The following is a 20,000-nucleotide window of genomic DNA, read 5'->3' on the forward strand; positions in this document are numbered from 1 at the left end:
ACAGATGGCTAGTTAGCAAGCATTCTAGCTAGCTAGCAAGTTAGTTAGTTATTTAGTAAGTTAATTAGATAGTTGGTTTGTTAGTTACACAGACAGTTAGCTAGCTAGCTAGTTAGACAGAAAGATAGTTACACAGAAAGATAGTCAGACAGACTGTTAGTTATATATAGGCTACATACGTATAGATTAGTAGTTAGTTGGTTAGTTAGTTTGTTAGTTATTACGTTAGTTACACAGACAGTTAGCTAGATAGTTAGTTAGACAGAAAGAGAGTCAGGCAGGCAGACAGACATATATAAGCTACAGACAGACTAGTTAGTTAGTTTAGACAGAAAGACAGACAGTTAGTTATATATATATAGGCTACATACAGATAGTTAGTTATTTGGACAGCCAGCTAGTTAATTAGTTGGTTAGTTAGTTACACAGATAGTTAGTTAGTCAGACAGGCAGGCAGACAGACAGCTAGTTAGCAAGCATTCTAGCTAGCTAGCAAGTTAGTTAGTTATTTAGTAAGTTAATTAGATAGTTGGTTTGTTAGTTACACAGACAGTTAGCTAGCTAGCTAGTTAGTTAGACAGAAATATAGTTACACAGAAAGATAGTCAGACAGACAGTTAGTTATATATAGGCTACATACAGATTAGTAGTTAGTTGGTTAGTTAGTTTGTTAGTTATTAAGTTAGTTACACAGACAGTTAGCTAGGTAGTTAGTTAGACAGAAAGATAGTCAGGCAGGCAGACAGACATATATAAGCTACAGACAGACTAGTTAGTTAGTTTAGACAGAAAGACAGACAGTTAGTTATATATATAGGCTACATACAGATAGTTAGTTAGTTATTTAGACAGCCAGCTAGTTAATTAGTTGGTTAGTTACACAGACAGTTAGTTAGTCAGACAGGCAGACAGACAGTTAGTTAGCAAGCATTCTAGCTAGCTAGCAAGTTAGTTAGTTATTTAGTAAGTTAATTAGATAGTTGGTTTGTTAGTTACACAGACAGTTAGCTAGCTAGCTAGTTAGTTAGACAGAAAGATAGTTACACAGAAAGATAGTCAGACAGACTGTTAGTTATATATAGGCTACATACGTACAGATTAGTAGTTAGTTGGTTAGTTAGTTTGTTAGTTATTAAGTTAGTTACACAGACAGTTAGCTAGATAGTTAGACAGAAAGAGAGTCAGGCAGGCAGACAGACATATATAAGCTACAGACAGACTAGTTAGTTAGTTTAGACAGAAAGACAGACAGTTAGTTATATATATAGGCTACATACAGATAGTTAGTTATTTAGACAGCCAGCTAGTTAGTTAGTTAGTTAGTTAGTTAGTTAGTTAGTTACTAACTATTTACACAGACAGTTAGTTAGATAGACATTTAGACATGCAGGCAGACAGACAGCTAGTTAGCAAGATTGCTAGCTAGATAGCAAGTTAGTTGGTTAGTTAGTTATTTAGTTAGTTAGTTAGTTACACAGACAGTTAGCTAGCTAGTTAGCAAGACAGACAGACAGAAAGAAAGAAAGAAAGAAAGAAAGAAAGAAAGGAGAAAACTGTGGTATTTGTGTAGTAGGGATTATAAAATAAATGTAAAAAACTAAACCATATCTGCAGAAACACAGCATGTTGGCTTTGTCAAGTCAATATAATTATGATCAGTACCAATTTGCATCCACCATAATTTGTAAATTGACACACACTCTACTTGAAAAGTAGTTTGCCATTCTGAACTCAGCCACTGATTCACAGTGACACCAGAGAGAAATCTCTACTCTCTCTCTCTCTCTTAATTACACCATAAATCAGAGAACCCTGCAGTGACTCTTAAAGAAACACAGCTCACTCCCCAGTGTGCACCGGACACACACACACACACACAGCGTGAAAAATTGATCAGCACTCTGATATGAATCAAAACGTTTCACTGAGGCTGCAGGAATTACTTTGATATGTTTATAACACTATTTACATACGTAAGGCTCAAAACATAGCTTACACAAGTACGTGAACGCAGACTCATATCCCGCTCCTTTACATCACAAGTGCAACGCTCTATCAGTTGAGTTAGACGCACAATTTGATCACACTTGAAAAAACTTGTAAATGTAGTTGATTATGAAATGCAAATGTTAAAATGAATCATGCGCTATAGTAAAAGTGTTTAGATGTCATGAGATGTTAGGGGGTGCTATAGCAGACGTCTCAGTTCAGGACTGCTGTATAAAAGCAATCACACACTCACAATTGTGCTGTATTTCTGAATATCAGCTCAGCTGTGATTGTGTTGTAGGCACGAGATCACAGATAAATCACAACCATACTGTTTGCAAATGTGATATTGCTGAAGAAGAAGGTTTCTTGTGACTAAAATATGTCAGTATTTTAACAGTTTACACAGGAAATCATTCAACAACATCAGGACTTGAATATCTCAACAATGAGTCACGAATATCGCAGTATTAATGGAGTTGTTTACAAACCACAGCACTAATGACAGCTTCATTAACACACCGTATTTCATTTTAATCATCTATTCAGTGAACGAGCAGAACAGAGTAACAGAACTGGTAAAGCTGTGATCTCTTCCAAAAAAATACTGTGATGGTACTATGGTATAATGATGACATCAGATGATAATACCATGGTAGTAAATGAATACCATATATAGTATACAGTAAAATAGTATTTACACAGTACATTCACCCTCAGAGACCCAAGATAGATTATGTGTTTTTAGGAAGCCACTGATATAGAATTATAAGTATAACAAACGATGCAATCATCAAAACATGTACCGATACTGTCAAAGACAAAACATGGCCGTACTATAGTATTTTTGGGTACTTTTTTCTGAGTGATATGACCATATACAGTATTACAGGTGCCGCCTGTCCAACAACAACACTGACCCCTGGAATCAATATATGTTAATTAGATTACACTTACTGTTCTCGATTTGCTTAATTATAGGACGAGTCTTTCAGAGTTCTTCCGAAATGAGAGACTATCCCGTTATTGACATTTAAGGAATATTCCGGGTTCAATACAAGTTCAGCTCAATCGACAGCATTTATGACATAATGTTAATTAGTTTCGACTTGTTCCTCCTTTCCTTTAAAAAAAGCACAAATGTGTGTTCCAGTGAGACACTTACAATGGAAGTCAATGGGGTCAATTTTTGGAGGTTTAAAGGCAGAAATGTGACGCTTATAATTTTATAAAAGCACTCACATTAATTCTGTTAAAACGTGTGGATTAATTGACCCCATTGACTTCCATTGTAAGTGTCTCACTGGAACACAGATTTGTGCTTTTATTAAAGAAAAGGAAGAACAAGTCGAAACTAATTAACATTATGTCACAAATGCTGTTGATTGAGCTGAACTTGTATTGAACCCGGAATATTCCTTTAAACATTATTCATGTACATCTACAAACATGCTCAGCGGCTGTTATTGGCTGAACCTGCAGGATGAGCATCCAATCAGAACGCTCAGACACTACGTGGCCGTGGACAGTGAGGTCGTCTGTTGATGACACGACAGTTTGTTTTCAGGTCGCACAGAGAGAGGTAGCTCCACACTCCTCTGCACATTTATCTTTGCTGTCTATTATGTAACAGGAGAATCTTATCAAATATTAATGTTGTGTGGAGAGAGAGAGAGAGAGAGAGAGAGCGATGCAGTTTGATGATCTCTCTGCTGTTACAAAATCTCTTTCCCTGGTTCCATTGCAACACTTGAGTTTGTAAGATTACATCACAGCATCACTACATGAATCTTACGAAATCAAGAACATGTCCGGTTATGCATTTCACCCCATAATTAAGAGAAATCAGAAATGATATTTTACATAACCACAATGAAGCCCATTTTGAGGACCATTAAGTTTTTTGACATTGTGATGGTATTTTCATGGCAATTCTGCACATTTTTACCCCTAGAAAATCCACCTGTACAGACACAATGGGCCTCACTTATTAAACGCAAGCAGTATGAATTGCACAAAGTGCAAATCGTAAGTAAAATCATATGTCAATGTGACAATTTATGTAACAGGGCTCGACAGTAAGGATTTTTTTCAAAAAAGTAGTTTCGATTTTTACTTGCCCTGCTAACATTTTCACTGGCCCACCAACAGCAAAAATAAATAAATAAATATTATATATATATATATATATATATATATATACACAGTTGTGCTCAAAAGTGTGCATTCCCTGGCAGAAATTGTGAATTGTTTATTTAAGGATAGTGATCATATGAAGCCATTTATTATCACATAGTTGTTTGGCTCCTTTTTAAATCATAATGATAACAGAAATCACCCAAATCACCCAAATCACCTCACAGCTTCTGGCACACTGTAATTTGGAGTGACGAGAGCAAAATAGAGCTTTATAGTCACAACCATAAGCGCTATGTTTGGAGAGGGGTCAACAAGGCCTATAGTGAAAAGAATACCATCCCCACTGTGAAGCATGGTGGTGGCTCACTGATGTTTGGGGAGTGTGAGCTCTAAAGGCACGGGGAATCTTGTGAAAATTGATGGCAAGATGAATGCAGCATGTTATCAGAAAATACAGGCAGACAATTTGCATTCTTCTGCATGAAAGCTGCACATGGGACACTCTTGGACTTTCCAGCACGACAATGACCCTAAGCACAAGGCCAAGTTGACCCTCCAGTGGTTACAGCAGAAAAAGGTGAAGGTTCTGGAGTGGCCATCACAGTCTCCTGACCTTAATATCATCGAGTCACTCAGGGGAGATCTCAAAGGTGTGGTTCATGCAAGATGACCAAAGACTTTGCATGACCTGGAGGCATTTTGCCAAGACGAATGGGCAGCTATACCACCTGCAAGAATTTGGGGCCTCATAGACAACTATTACAAAAGACTGCACGCTGTCATTGATGCTAAAGGGTCAATACACAGTATTAAGAACTAAGGGTATGAAGACTTTTGAACAGGGGTCATTTCATTTTGTTGTCATGTTTTGTTTTATGATTGTGTCATTCTGTTATAACCTACAGTTGAATATGAATCCCATAAGAAATAAAAGAAATGTGTTTTGCCTGCTCACTCATGTTTTCTTTAAAAATGGATCATATATTACCAATTCTCCAAGGGTATGCTAACTTTTGAGCACAACTGTATATACAGTATATATATATATATATATAGTCATGTGAAAAAGAAAGTACACCCTCCTTGAATTCTATGGTTTTACGTATCAGGACATAATAAAAATCATCTGGTCATCAGCAGGTCTTAAAATTAGGTAAATACAACCTCAGATGAACAACAACACATGACATAATACACCGTGCCATGATTTATTTAACAAAAATAAAGCCAAAATGGAGAATCCATGTGTGAAAAACTAAGTACACCTTATGATTCAATAGCTTGTAGAACGACCTTTAGCAGCAATAACTTCAAGTAATCGTTTTCTGTATGAATTTATCAGTCTCTCACATCGTTGTGGAGGAATCTTGGCCGACTCTTCTTTACAACGTTGCTTCAGTTCATTGAGGTTTGCGGGCATTTGTTTATGCACAGCTCTCTTAAGGTCCCCCCACAGCATTTCAATCGGGTTGAGGTCTGGACTTTGACTGGGCCATTGCAACACCTTCATTCTTTTCTTTTTCAGCCATTCTGTTGTAGATTTGCTGGTGTGCTTGGGATCATTGTCCTGTTGCATGACCCAATTTCACCCAAGCTTTAGCTGTCATACAGATGGCCTCACATTTGACTCTAGCATACTTTGGTATACAGAAGAGTTCATGGTCGACACAATGACTGCAAGGTGCCCAGCTCCTGTGGCTGCAAAACAAGCCCAAATCATCACCCCTCCACCACCGTGATTGACAGTTGGTATGAGGTGTCTGTGCTGATATGGGGTGTTTGGTTTTCGCCAAACGTGGCGCTGTGCATTATGGCCAAACATCTCCACTTTGGTCTCGTCTGTCCAAAGGACATTGTTCCAGAAGTCTTGTGGTTTGTTCAGATGCAACTTTGCAAACCTAATCCGTGCTGCCATGTTCTTTTTAGAGAGAAGAGGCTTTCTCCTGGCAACCCTTCCAAACAAACCATATTGTTCAGTCTTTTTCTAATTGTACTGTCATGAACTTTAACATTTAACATGCTAACTGAGGCCTGTAGAGTCTGAGATGTAACTCCTGGGTTTTTTGCAATTTCTCTGAGCATTGCACGGTCTGACCATGGGGTGAATTTGCTGGGACGTCCACTCCTGGGAAGATTGGCAACTGTTTTCCACTAGTGAAGAATCTTTCTCACTGTAGAATGACGGACTTTAAATTGTTGGAAATGGCTAGAATTTGAGAGTCTTCCAAATATGTCCTTCAAAAAGACTGAATCACTACACAATCACGTTTTTAAGGGTAAAGTGAGTGTGTGGTTTTAGATCTGTCCTAAAGCAGGCTTCACTGCAGCATCTTCATGTCACAGCAGATGTGACATGTGCAACACATCTAGTGCATGTGATCTGAGATGTTTCATTTAAAACACATACTGGCCACATACAGTAAGAGTCCCGTTCAACCCGTGCAGCGTGCATTGAGCTCCTGAAATAAAATCAATGCTGTTTTCTGCATGTAATGATTTTTTGCGGCAGTGTTTACTGAAGGCACTTCTGCTGCTCTCAGAACGTTCCTCACTATTCATCGGCTGATTTGGGTGTTTTTGTGCTGGTGGCAGAACAATCAACAGATCGATTCCGGTCAGAACTGAATCATGGGCTACTGGCTGAACCCCCACAAACTGATGACACTCGTGAATGCAAAGAAGCCACAGGCGATATGACTGTGCATTAATGTTATTAATCACAAGCAACATGATGCAAAGCTCATTCATAACAGAACTATTACATAATAATAACAACTTCAGGCCTGTAACCACCACAGACAGACATACACACAAATATATCTCCAAAAAATAATATTTTAAATATAGCAAATGAACATGTTTATAATGCAACAATATTTCCATGACTCCCCAATTCTCATTACAGCAATGCGAAAAATTTGGTCATTACCAAAACACGCAAGAATGATTTATTATTTAAACTGTAAAGTATTTATACATCATAGTTGTGCTCTCCTGGCACTTCCTTTCATTTTCACTTGCATTGTCCTAATGAGAATCATCACTGAAAACAATGCGAATAGTAAAATGTTACGGTAATAAGAATTATGGGTGAAATGTGCTGAAAATAATGACACAACGCAAAAACATATACTGCATTTCATGTATATATTGTATAGATTTGGGTTAGATATGACCAAGATATTTTCCTGACAGGTTTCATGAGAATCACCCAGCTTGTTTATAATGTATATCTTTATATATTGTCAAATATCACAATCATGGATATTTGGTTACATCCTTATAGCCCATTACACCATATGCAACCAATCAAACATTTTCCATCCCTATTATTGTATAAATAATAACACAATAATAATAATAATGTTTACATTTGCAATTTTATGCATTGCCATCAGGGTCATGAACATTTCCATTAAAGCGCATTATTTGGTTTCGAATTTCAGGGGCATTTTATACCTTTAAACTGTATTTTATAACCAATAAACGTCAAATACTTAAATGTAATTAATCAGATAAAGTATCAACATGAACAACTAGATTGAGAATTTATTACCTCTTTTTTTTACCCCCGTATTTTGAATTTGGAGGCATTTTTGTTACTTTCAGTGAACCCCTTTTAATTTCTGACCTGTGTACTATTGTACTGCTGAATGGATACTATTGTAATATATTCTGTGCATACTGTATACCTAGTTTATAAAGTATGCATTACTATTGTGCTGTGTTTATTGTATTTTATGTGACTCATTTTGCGTAATGTACAATGTTATTCACTATCCTGTATTACCTGCAGCATTACATCACAGTAAACAGTCTCTCTGCTCAATCTGTCTGTCTGCAGTGGAGCTGAATATTCACTTTCATCTGGATTCATTACTGAACATGTTCATCATGCACCTCACATACACACTACATAAGCATTAATAACATGCAGCCTATGAAGGGCTGCTCCCTGCCACCCACGTCCAGCAGTTTCCAAAGAGCCGCACTGATGCGCAGAGCCGGTGAGACCCGCAGCATCAGCAGCACTGCAGTCACGCACAGGGCCGCACACACACACACACACACACACACACACACACACACACAAGGGAGTGTGTACTCACGGTCCTTAAGAACTGGATCTCGTCTTCGGCTTCTCCGCCGTCCGTCATGGTTCGCCGCGGGTTCGGAGTGTCTCTCCCGGCAGGTGAAGCGCGTCTCTCGGGCGGCGGCGGCTCTGAAGCTAGAGCGGGTTAAGCGGGTGTCTCCTGCCGCGCTCTGATTGGACGGCTGACATACTCAGTGGGCGGAGTTATGCAGATACGAGGTGTGGTGTGTGAATAGCGTCAGGACGCTCTCTGCTGGATCACTGGAGCTGCTGCGGTTTGTGAGGAAGCTTTATACAGGTATAACATTTAAAGGGATAGTCAACCAGAAATTAAAATTATCTCATCATTCAATGCAAGTGAGTGGTCTCCAGAACTTTGAAGCTCAAAAAAGCACATAAAGGCAGCATAAAAGTAATCCATGCGACTCCAGTGGTTTAATCCATGTCTTCTGAAGTGATATGATAGGTGTGGGTGAGAAACAGATCAATATTTGTGTCCTTTTTTTTAACTTTAAATCTGCACATTCGACCAGCCCTCTTATGCGCATTCCCGAGAGGTCGTCGTCTTTTGTTTTTTGGCGACTCGCATTCTTTTTGCATATCGCCACTTACTGGGCTGTTGCGCAATTTTATTTTATTTATCATGAATCAAAAAGTCATACACATCTGGGATGGCATGAGGGTGAGTAAATGATGAGAGAATTTTCATTTTTGGGTGAACTATCCCTTTAAAGCAGAAGTGTGTAATTTCTGCGGCACTGACCAGAATTGCAAAAGTTATTGTTTTCAATATAGCTTCCCGAATATGCCCCCTGTCTGCTGTTGATCGAACAAACAGATCCTTCAGAGGATGTATAAGGAGGTTGGATGAAAATAAGGTGCTTTTCGAAATGTTCTGAGACCAGTTTCCTTAAGAGTTGCATTCATTCAGAAACGCTGCCGGTTAAATGTGCTGTAAGTGATTTTAGCCGTGCTAGAATTTCCACAAGCCGAGCCGTTGACTTAGCCATGCCCCCTCTTTCCAAAACCCGCACTCCAAAGATACCAAATGAGCTTTATTGAGACCGACATCGGGCAAAAGTGGTTGTCAAACACAACAGCAGCTAAACAGCGCCCTCATCTGACAACTGTTATGAGCAACATGGCATAAAAATGGCATTAAGCCTCAATAATTCGCTGCAACTACAATACTATGAGAATGCGCAAAATGATTGGCAGGCAGAAAGCGTCAGAGATCACGGCCCCGCCCCCAACTCACGCCATTGATTTAATGTCGTTGTGTCAGGCTGGACGGATCGCTCAAAACAGAGGAATTTTCATAGCGCCACAGAGTGTGTTTACAGATTTCGAGAAAATTAAGCTACTAATGGCTTATAGTTTTCTCTGCATAGGCTGGGCTAGGAGATTTATTTTAAAGGCGCAGTCACATTAACCTTTGCATTGTGAAATTCCATGGGCGAATAAGGCATGGGCGGATGTCGAGCGTGTATGATAGCAGCAAAAAACAAATTGCCAAACAGCCTCTTTTTAATGCTGCAAATTATACTCTGTGAGTATAGTTAAAAAAAGAAACTCACCATTTATTAATATCCTTGTCCATAGTAAGTATTTAGTGTTGCTGTAAACGAAGCTCCGCCCACAGGTCACTGCCAGTTTGCTAAACCAAGCAACTACCTACGGGTCAATGCCGCGAATTCGCCTGTCAAAGAACTTGAACTCCACACCAAATCCGTTAGGGGAAATTCTCCGCCACCGGAAGTCCACCGCTTGAAATTCACGATCGCGCGGATTCCAATTGATATGACTGTATTTCGCCTGTGGAATTTCACCATGCGAATGTAAATGTGATCACACCTTAACACCAAAAAAGTTACATACATCAGCTTTAAGTGGAAACCCACAAGAGTGTTCCTTACACCACTTTTGACACCAACACACCATGAAGTAGCTTAATGTACACCAACTGTAGATTTGGTTTGAACATTGGGGGGGTTGCAGCGTGAGGCACTTACATATTTCCATTGATCATGTATAAATAAAGGGGGGGTTGTACTTGCTTGTTTTGATTATTGGGGGGTTACCTCCCCACCATTCCCCCGGAATCTACACCCCTGCTATCAAATGTGCTCAAAACCCTAAAGTGACAGTAAAGAACTTACAGGACAAAAACTCCTGTTCGCTCCTGCGAACACCTTTTGAGGTAAGAAAATTTTGTTAAAAATACAAATTTGTTAAACATTACACAATTCAATTTGACGGAATTTTGTTATGAAATGTAAATGCATACAAATCTTAAAAATAGGCTAAAATGGGGGGGTCTGGGTATCTCAGCGAGTATTGACGCTGACTAGCGCACCTGGAGTCGTGAGTTCGAATCCAGGGCGTGCTGAGTGACTCCAGCCAGGTCTCCTAAGCAACCAAATTGGCCCGGTTGCTAGGGAGGGTAGAGTCACATGGGGTAACCTCCTCGTGGTCGTTATAATGTGGTTCTTGCTCTCGGTGGGGTGCGTGGTGAGTTGTGCGTGGATGCCGCAGATAATGGCGTGAAGCCTCCACATGCGCTACGTCTCCGCGGTAACACGCTCAACAAGTCACGTGATAAGATGCGCGGATTGACGGTCTCAGACGCGGAGGCAACTGAGATTCGTCCTCCGCCGCCCTGATTGAGGCGAGTCACTAAGAGCGCATTGGGAATTGGGCATTCCAAAATGGGGAGAAAATAAAAAAAACAAATGCCAACATCATAACAGGTAAATCAATGTGTTTTATTAGAACAGTTTATTACACAGTTAAGTAATAAACACAATACTGAGAGTTAAATGATTTCTAAAAAGCTAAAAACAGCAGTACTGAATTTCAGGTACTTGTGATTTGATATCAATACTAAAACTGAATGAAGATCTCACATAAAATTAATTTGTAGACATAACTGTAATCACTAAAGATGCTGAATTTACCGTGCTTACCGTGAACTTACTGTATCGGTGACATCAGTCTTTAAATTAAAATCAAAATTATACTGATACTTCATATTGTGAAATTTTTTCTTTTCTCCTTTTTTCGAAAAATGTAAAATAAAAGTTTCACAACAAATCAACCTATAAAACAAACAGGCCTTTATGAGAAAAATATCTAATTTGGGCCACAACCATAAAAACAACATGAGCAAGAACTGTCACAGCCAATGACAAGATCTGTAAAGAAAAATGTAGTGTGCCACATTTCTGAAATCTCGTCTTAAACTCGAGAAAGAGTTTGTTCGTCTAACAGGTTTGGTGTCAATCGGTGTCATAACCGAGGATCGGCCCGAGCCATCTCTCCACCTCTGACACGTCCATTTGTTTCCTGCATGCATACTCCTCCACCTGTCAATCAAAGACATATTGTACAGAGCTCAAACATATTCTTCTGCGATCACTTTTCAGAACATGAACTCTTGACATATCTGACTCATCCTGAGGTCGCTCTACCAATAATCATAATCTGTCACTTTGAGAGACTAGGATGTAAATGTGAACCAGTGAAAAGTTCATACCTGCTCTCTAGTGATTTTACCCACAGCAAAGTAAGAAGATTTGGGGTTGGAGAAATACAGTCCTGATACTGATGCAGCTGGAGTCATCGCCAGAGACGCCGTTAAACCGATGCCTGAAACGACAGAGAGATTGAGACGATCATTTCTAGTGACTCATCGAGAGAAACAACATGACAAGAAAGCGAAAGCGAAAATGCTGCCCGACACAATTGCAACCAATCAGAATATTTTTTAACTGCTACTGTGGTCCGGCCGATGGAAATGCAGGTCTGTATCTCCACCGCATCTTACCGGTTTTCTCCTGTATGTCTGCGAGTTTCCACATGGTGTGTTTCTCGGTGTGGTCGGGTTGACTGGGGTAACCGGCGGCAGGACGTATCCCCTCGTATCATAGCCGGTGCAGGTCAGACGCAGGCAGATCTTCCTCACTGCTGTAACCCCACAGATCCCTGCGCACACAAACATGCAGCTCTTCTGCAAACGCCTGACGATCAAACACACGCCGAAATGCAACAGCAGTGAATCAACTTTAATGTAAATGATATTAATGTGCTTGTTAAGCAAAAAAGGCATTAGAGTTTGCAAAGTCAGTGGCCGTGAAGTTTTGGTATTTTCATGCAAGCATGCGCTAAGTCCAAGCGCAAGTGGGTTTGGTGAAATTTCTAATGGGCTGAGTCAAATGCAATTGAATTCTGAGGTTCTTCTCCAGTTATTGCAGCATCTGTATCCTATTATACAGTCCATTCCTTGTCAAGCACCAGCGATATAAACAAAGAAAGCACATTCATAAGAAGTTGGTAGTGTAAATGAACTGTATGCAATGAATTAGAAGAACAGAAATAAGGACCTATGTTTTTTTGTGCATTAACTGCATCCTTGTTGAATGTCAGGCATACAGTATTTCTATGACAGTGACACGCTACTTTTATACGCATGGAAAATGTGATTCTCGTCAAGATTTGTAAGCAGGCTCCATTCGATTATCGAGAATGTAAGCATTATTAATCATTTTCATCTACTGACACACAAATCTTGGTTAGTATTAACAGTGATTGTATCAGCACGATTTTGAACAATTAAATTCATTTACTGAAATGCGTCAAAAAATCATACCAAATCTAAACATTTTACCCTCTCCAACTTCTTCCACCGACCTGTTTTGCAATGACTTAAAAATCACTCTACGACAACAAGTTGAAAAATACTAATATAAATTATAAATGCAATTGTAAATATAAACATAATAATAATAGAAAAATAAACATGATCTATAGACAGTTAAACACAAATTTAATACATTTTTGTTTCATAAAACAGCTACAATGGTGACTGTCAAGGATATCCACCATTGGACTTTATCACCACCTGCTGGTGGAATCTCCAAACTGCAAATGCAGGAACTGAGTTTAGACTTTGTGCTGAAAACAGACCTGCTTTTGAAACGTTTTAGCGCAATGACCCTATTTCTCATGAAAATAGCAAATTGTGCTTTGTGGCACTTCATTAACATACAATACACCCACAGATAGCACAAACACTCCCACCCATGCCCACTTGCGCTGGCATGAAAATTGCACTCTCTCAAGAAAGATAGATAAGCCGTTTTTTGTACGAGTATTGACGCTGACTATCACACCTAGAGTCGTGAGTTCGAATCCAGGGTGTGCTGAGTGACTCCAGCCAGGTCTCCTAAGCAACCAAATTGGCCCGGTTGCTAGGGAGGGTAGAGTCACATGGGGTAACCTCCTCATGGTCACTATAATGTGGTTCTCGCTCTCAATGGGGCGTGTGGTGAGTTGTGCGTGGATGCCACGGAGAATGGCGTGAAGCCTCCACACGCGCTATGTCTCCGTGGTAACATGCTCAACAAGCCACGTGATAAGATGCGCGGATTGACGGTCTCAGACACGGAGGCAACTGAGATACGTCCTCCACCACCAGGATTGAGGCGAATCACTACGCCACCACGAGGACTTAGAGCACATTGGGAATTGGGCATTCCAAATTGGTGTAGTGACTCGCCTCAATCCGGGTGGCGGAGGACGATTCTCAGTTGCCTCCACGTCTGAGACCGTCAATCCGCACATCTTATCATGTGGCTTGTTGAGCGCGTTACCACGGAGACATCCTCACACAACTCACCACGCGCCCCACCGAGAGCGTGAACCACATTATAGCGACCACGAGGAGATTATCCCATGTGACTCTACCCTCCCTAGCAACCGGGCCAATTTGGTTGCTTGGGAGACCTGGCTGGAGTCACATATTTTTCAGTTATATCGCCCTGTCATATTGTATGTTGTCCGTACCTCAGTCAGTCTATCTGCGAGCGCTTTGACCATGATGCTGCTGTAATCGTGTCCCTGCTGTTCAAACTTCTGACTGAGCTCTTCTGCTCCAAACACGGCCACAGCGAACAGACCCACGTAATCCTGAACGGCGCTGCCGTGAGGAGCCACGAAATCTGACAGACACAAGTACGGCTCCGAGCTCGCCGAGTCTTTCTCTACCTGCAGGAGGAATGAATGCTTGGTTACTGGCTCGGATCATCACTGCAAACATGATGCATGTGCTACAATTATGAACATCATAATCATTGTTATATTAGAGGAGTTCCAGCAGCAGAAGCTTCAATTATGCTTGATTTTTGAATAAGCGATTTATTTTAGTGAACTGCCCCTCACCTGCTGTCTGAGGCCGTAGAATGTGGCGACGGGTGTGGCGGTACGTGATGTGACATCATCAGAATACAGGTGTATATCATCACCTTCACTCTGAGCGGGCCAGAACCCCACCAGCCCGTGGGCCTGAAGACCCCTGCTGTCAATCAAACAATTCAACAGCCTCAAAGCGTCATCATGGACACGACAAGCATCCTCACCTGAAACACACATGCACAAAATGACCTCTGACCTTCTGAGTTATCCTATACATCACAGTACTGCAGGGAGTGGGACATACCCACAGTTTTGTCTTTGAATATTTTGAGGTAACTGCGGTTGGGATATTTCCCCCTCAGCTGCCAAACGTCAAAGAATGGTTTCCAGTCGATGAACTCCACCAGCGCCCGCAGGTCATACGACTCAAACACGTGTGTGCCCAGGAACCACGGCTGTACTGCAGAGCACACGAGAAGAAAATCCCTTAAAATTAAATTCATCCTATTATGATTTACATTAATAGCCAATACATTTACCAAGCCTATAAAAGCGTTTTTAATTATTAATTATATAATATAAACATGAATTGATTTCCAATAGATACATACTGTATACGTGAATCTATGAATCAATTAACTAATTAATTAACATAAACTGTCCAAACAATGGGGCTGGGTATTTCAGCGAGTATTGGCGCTGACTATCACCCCTGGAGTCACGAGTTCGAATCCAGGGTGTGCTCAATGACTCCAGCCAGGTCTCCTAAGCAACCAAATTGGCCCGGTTGCTAGGGAGGGTAGAGTCACATGGGGTAACCTCCTCGTGGTCGTGATTAGTGGTTCTCGCTCTCAATGGGGCGTGTGGTAAGTTGTGTGTGGATCGTGGAGAGTAGCATGAGCCTACACATGCTGTGAGTCTCCACGGTGTCATGCACAATGAGTCACGTGATAAGATGCACGGATTGACGTCTCAGAAGCGGAGGCAACTGAGACTTGTCCTCCGCCACCCGGATTGAGGCGGGTAAAAAAATAAGTGTGCTGATCGGTTTTTAATCAAACAGCTAAATAATATTGGATTATTTACATATATATAGTAAAGTATTTTTTTCACCACTAAATAACATTGAAAGGAGTTTTTCCTTCAGCTTGCTCTCTTGGGGCTTTCAGACAACAAGGTATGATTTTCTATAAAGCTGCTATGAAATGATGTGTATTTAAGTGCTAAACAAATATAATAGACTCAAGAAAAATATGAGTTCAAATGAGTTTTTCTCATAACAATCAAACTAAATAAATGCAGTGCTGTTGCTTAAGTTACTTTACTATAGAGCTCTACTTTTTGCCAATGGCAGACACATTTATGGCATTTATGATTTAAAACATATTTACGTTGAATCCTTGAATAAGAGCTCGTATCATATCGTGAAATTTGTGACTAATATATATATATATAAAATCGCTACTGGAAAATACCAGAATCTATATATGATTATACTTTAATGGTTGTTTTAATGTACAATGATTAAACACGATTAATCACAGAAAACTGTGTGATTAATTAGTTAAAAAAAATAATCAATTCACAGCCATAAAAAATATTTATTATTATAAATATATATTTGTTATGGCTGTAAATATAAAGAAAATTTCAATGACCATTAAGATTTTTATGGTCATTTCATCAAACAATTTCCCCAAAATATTAACAACTGTAAAGCAAAAAAATAAAAATAAAGATATATTAATTAAATTGTAAAGTTTTTATAAATAATAGTGGTATTTGCTGTACTGCCTTTAATTTATGCTGATTTAAATAAAATATATTATTATATTTTTTTTTACTGTAATAGAGTAAAAATTTGCTCTATTACAGTAATGAGAATCACCACTGAGAATATTTGACAATTACAAAATTGTTCTTTCTGATGGACGTGTTTTCGCCTGCATATACAGTAGATCCATATACAGTTATAATGAACAGATACAGATAATGGCCTGTTTTCCAGGGGACAGACAGACAGACAGACAGACAGGTGTCTCACCACAACTACACTGCGAGACGCGTCAAGTACGTGTACGACTGGTGCGCTGTAGCGCGGAGCAATTTTAACAGCAGTGTGAGTCCTGTCAACACACAAACACACAGAAATCATCAATACAATCCACTGTACAGCTGTTCACCATCATATTTCAAATAAACTTCATCATGACTGATTGTGGTGTAGCTTCACTTTAGTTTCATCTCATACTTTGATGTCGTGGCTCCACCGATCAGCAGAGGAATCTTCAACCCCAAACGCTCCATTTCTTTAGCAACATAAGTCATTTCATTCAGAGACGGCGTGATCAGACCAGACCGATGACATCTGCACACACAGAGAGACAGACGTGTTACACGCATGTAAACAGTCAGTGAACATGAGCAGACAGATGGTTATATCTACACACATACTCTGAGATGTAACCACAGCTCGGGGCAAATATGCCTCAGAAAATGACACAAATATTTTAAATGCCAGGGCCAAAAGAGCTCTGTTTTTATTTGTTTTCTAACACTGTAAGTCTTTCTAGTGCAGCTTTTTCACTGGTTTAACTGTTCAGATTGAGAAGTAGAAGTGTTTGTAGAATTTTACATTAATGGACAGCATGCAGTGTGTTTCTATGAGAAAATACAAAGCCTTAATGAAATGTTCATTTCTGACAGTGGATGTGCTGTAACAGGTATGTAACCCGTGTACTTCAGTGCATCTGATCAGACTGATGGAGATACTGACCTGCTTTACTTTGAATCGCCTCCCGTAAGATCCTGTCACATGGAATCATCACTCCCAGATCAATGACCCTGAGGACACACACACACAGACACACACACAGACACACACACACACACACACACACACACACACAGAGACACACACACACACACACACACAGAGACACAGAGACACACACACAGAGACACACAGAGACACACACACACACACACACACACAGAGACACACACAGACACACACACACACACACACACACACTCACAGAGACACAGATACACACACACAGACACACACAGACACAGACACACACACAGACACACACTCACAGAGACACAGATACACAGATACACACACACACACACACACACACAGACACACACACAGACACACACACACATGCACACACACAGACACACACACACACACACACACAGACACACACACAGACACAAACACACACACACAGACACACACACCGACGGGGACACACAGACACAGACACACACACAGACACACACAGCACACACACACACACACACAGAAACACAGACACACACACCGACGGGGACACACAGACACACACACACAAACACACACACACAGACAAATACACAGACACAAACACACACAGACACACACACAGACACAAACACACAGACACACACACACAAATACACAGACACAAACACACACAGACACACACACCGACGGGGACACACACACACACACACACACACACACACACACAAACACAAACACACAGACACACAGACCGACGGGGACACACACACACACAGACACACACACACACGGACGGGGACACACAGACACACACACAGCTGATGTTATACCCCTGTGGCTCAGTGCTGATATGAGAATGATTGATGGCAGTGTTTAAACAACTGACATCATATACCCGCAGCAGTCAGAGTCTAAACACTCGCTTAACAACAGCGTTTAGAGAAATGACACTCGATTACACACCCTGAGCAACACACACATCTCTCACACACACACACACACACAGACTTCTACTGTTTTAATATAAAACCATCCCCTAAAAATAAGACTTTTGCATAAAAAAAAAATATACTGTATACTGTATATATATATATACACACACACACACACACACACACACACTCACACTGACACACACACAGACACACTCACACACTCACACTGACACACACTGACACACACTGACACACACTGACACACATAGAGACATGAGTTGCGACCAACAAACAGAGCCTTGATGTCAATGCATCCCCTCGACTTGATCAACACAACAGTTTCAATATTATCCAAAATGTCTCTTTATATGTGTGGAAAGCACCCTCATACTTCCACTCCCCATCTCTTTCGCTCTCACACACACTCATACGCACACACATACTTGCAAGCAACAAACAGAGCCATCATATTAGTGCACCCCTGCGACTCAGTGGAGTTGTAAACAGATGTTTATCAACGGAAAAGCGACACTACCACGCTGCTGCTGAGAAGTGTACATAACCCTTGTGCATCAATTATAAAAAGTTACTCAGAGGTCCTTAGGAGGACACAAATGTCAGCATCAAAAACTGCCAAAAAATATTATATATAAATATTATTTTCCACTTTCACTGACTTCAATTTTTTAACCAACATCAGTCCTGATCATAACTACCAAATATTCATTCATTTTCAGGATTTTAACCCTTTAAATGCCAGTTTGTTTACATAATGCCACTGCTGTTTTTTACACACACACATTTCTCAACACACACATACAAACACACTCTGACATCCATACCAACACACACACACACACACACACACACAATTTTAGGTGCATCATTTATTCAGTTGGCCTGCAGTGCTCTATAATACAGCAAACAGAAAATAGGGAAAAAGCTTGTATTTGCTCCATAGGCTAAACATGAGAAAAATGGCGCCATCTGGCGGAAAATATAGAAATGTCAATGTTGACGCCAGGGCTCCAGAATGAAAGCATAATATCATAGAATTCATGATTTTATGCTTTAATGGCACTGGGATCAAATATTGCAGTTTTAATGGGTTTCAATGGGGACATTTTTGTCCTGAAGGTCCTGAGTGTAACTATTTTGTGTACACAGTGTATTATAGATGTATTATAGGAACTGAGGTTGAAATATCAAAATTCCCCCAAAAATACACACCTTTGGCCGGATCATCGTCCCCATCCCTCCGTCCAGAACCAGAATCCTTTGCTGAAGAAGATCCGTGAGTTCATACTGGAGAGAGACCGCTCCACCCGCACAAACAACATACTATTATTCTGCTTACTGTGGTTGAATCAAATAGGTGTTTGGACTTTTACATTATTTGCATTGAATTAAAGGGACAGTTCACCCAAAAATGAAAATTCTCTCATCATTTACTCACCCTCACGCCATCCCAGATGTGTATGACTTTCTTCAGCAGAACACAAATGAAGATTTTTCAAAGAATATCTCAACTAGGGTTGCTCCGATACTAAATCGACACTTCGGCAACAAATAAACAGCCTCAGATTATTGATGAAATCACACAGAAAAGGACTTGATTAAAAGAACTGCATAAAGTCTTTCAGTTGCAAATTCTGCATTTCTGGATTCCATGTTTTATGTTTTAATTAAATGTTAACATCAGAACATCAAAATGTTTAATCAAATGCGTACATCGAGCTTTAATCAAATAAAATATAATTATCAAAAAATTGTTTTTTAGTCAAATAATTAAGACATATATGAAAAAAGTCTCATTACCTGTGGCACAAAGCTGCTACGGTTGAATCACAGCCTG

The 20,000-nt window shown here is 40.1% G+C and overlaps 1 protein-coding gene and 1 pseudogene across 1 annotated transcript in view; both read right to left on the reverse strand.

Annotated features, from left to right (window-relative positions):
* LOC127426695 (ryanodine receptor 2) overlaps positions 1-8,334 on the reverse strand; it is a 204,847-nt gene extending 196,513 nt beyond the window's left edge. The window contains exon 1 of the mRNA XM_051673656.1: positions 8,238-8,334. Within this exon, the coding sequence (XP_051529616.1) occupies positions 8,238-8,285 (48 nt within the window). The 5' untranslated portion in view covers positions 8,286-8,334. The remainder of the gene's footprint in view (positions 1-8,237) is intronic.
* A 2,743-nt stretch (positions 8,335-11,077) lies between these two features.
* On the reverse strand, positions 11,078-18,611 carry LOC127426786 (methionine synthase-like; annotated as a pseudogene).
* Between the last annotated feature and the right edge of the window lie 1,389 nt (positions 18,612-20,000).

Source organism: Myxocyprinus asiaticus, chromosome 36 (assembly GCF_019703515.2).
Source record: "Myxocyprinus asiaticus isolate MX2 ecotype Aquarium Trade chromosome 36, UBuf_Myxa_2, whole genome shotgun sequence".
In the NCBI taxonomy this organism is placed as follows: Eukaryota; Metazoa; Chordata; class Actinopteri; order Cypriniformes; family Catostomidae; genus Myxocyprinus; species Myxocyprinus asiaticus.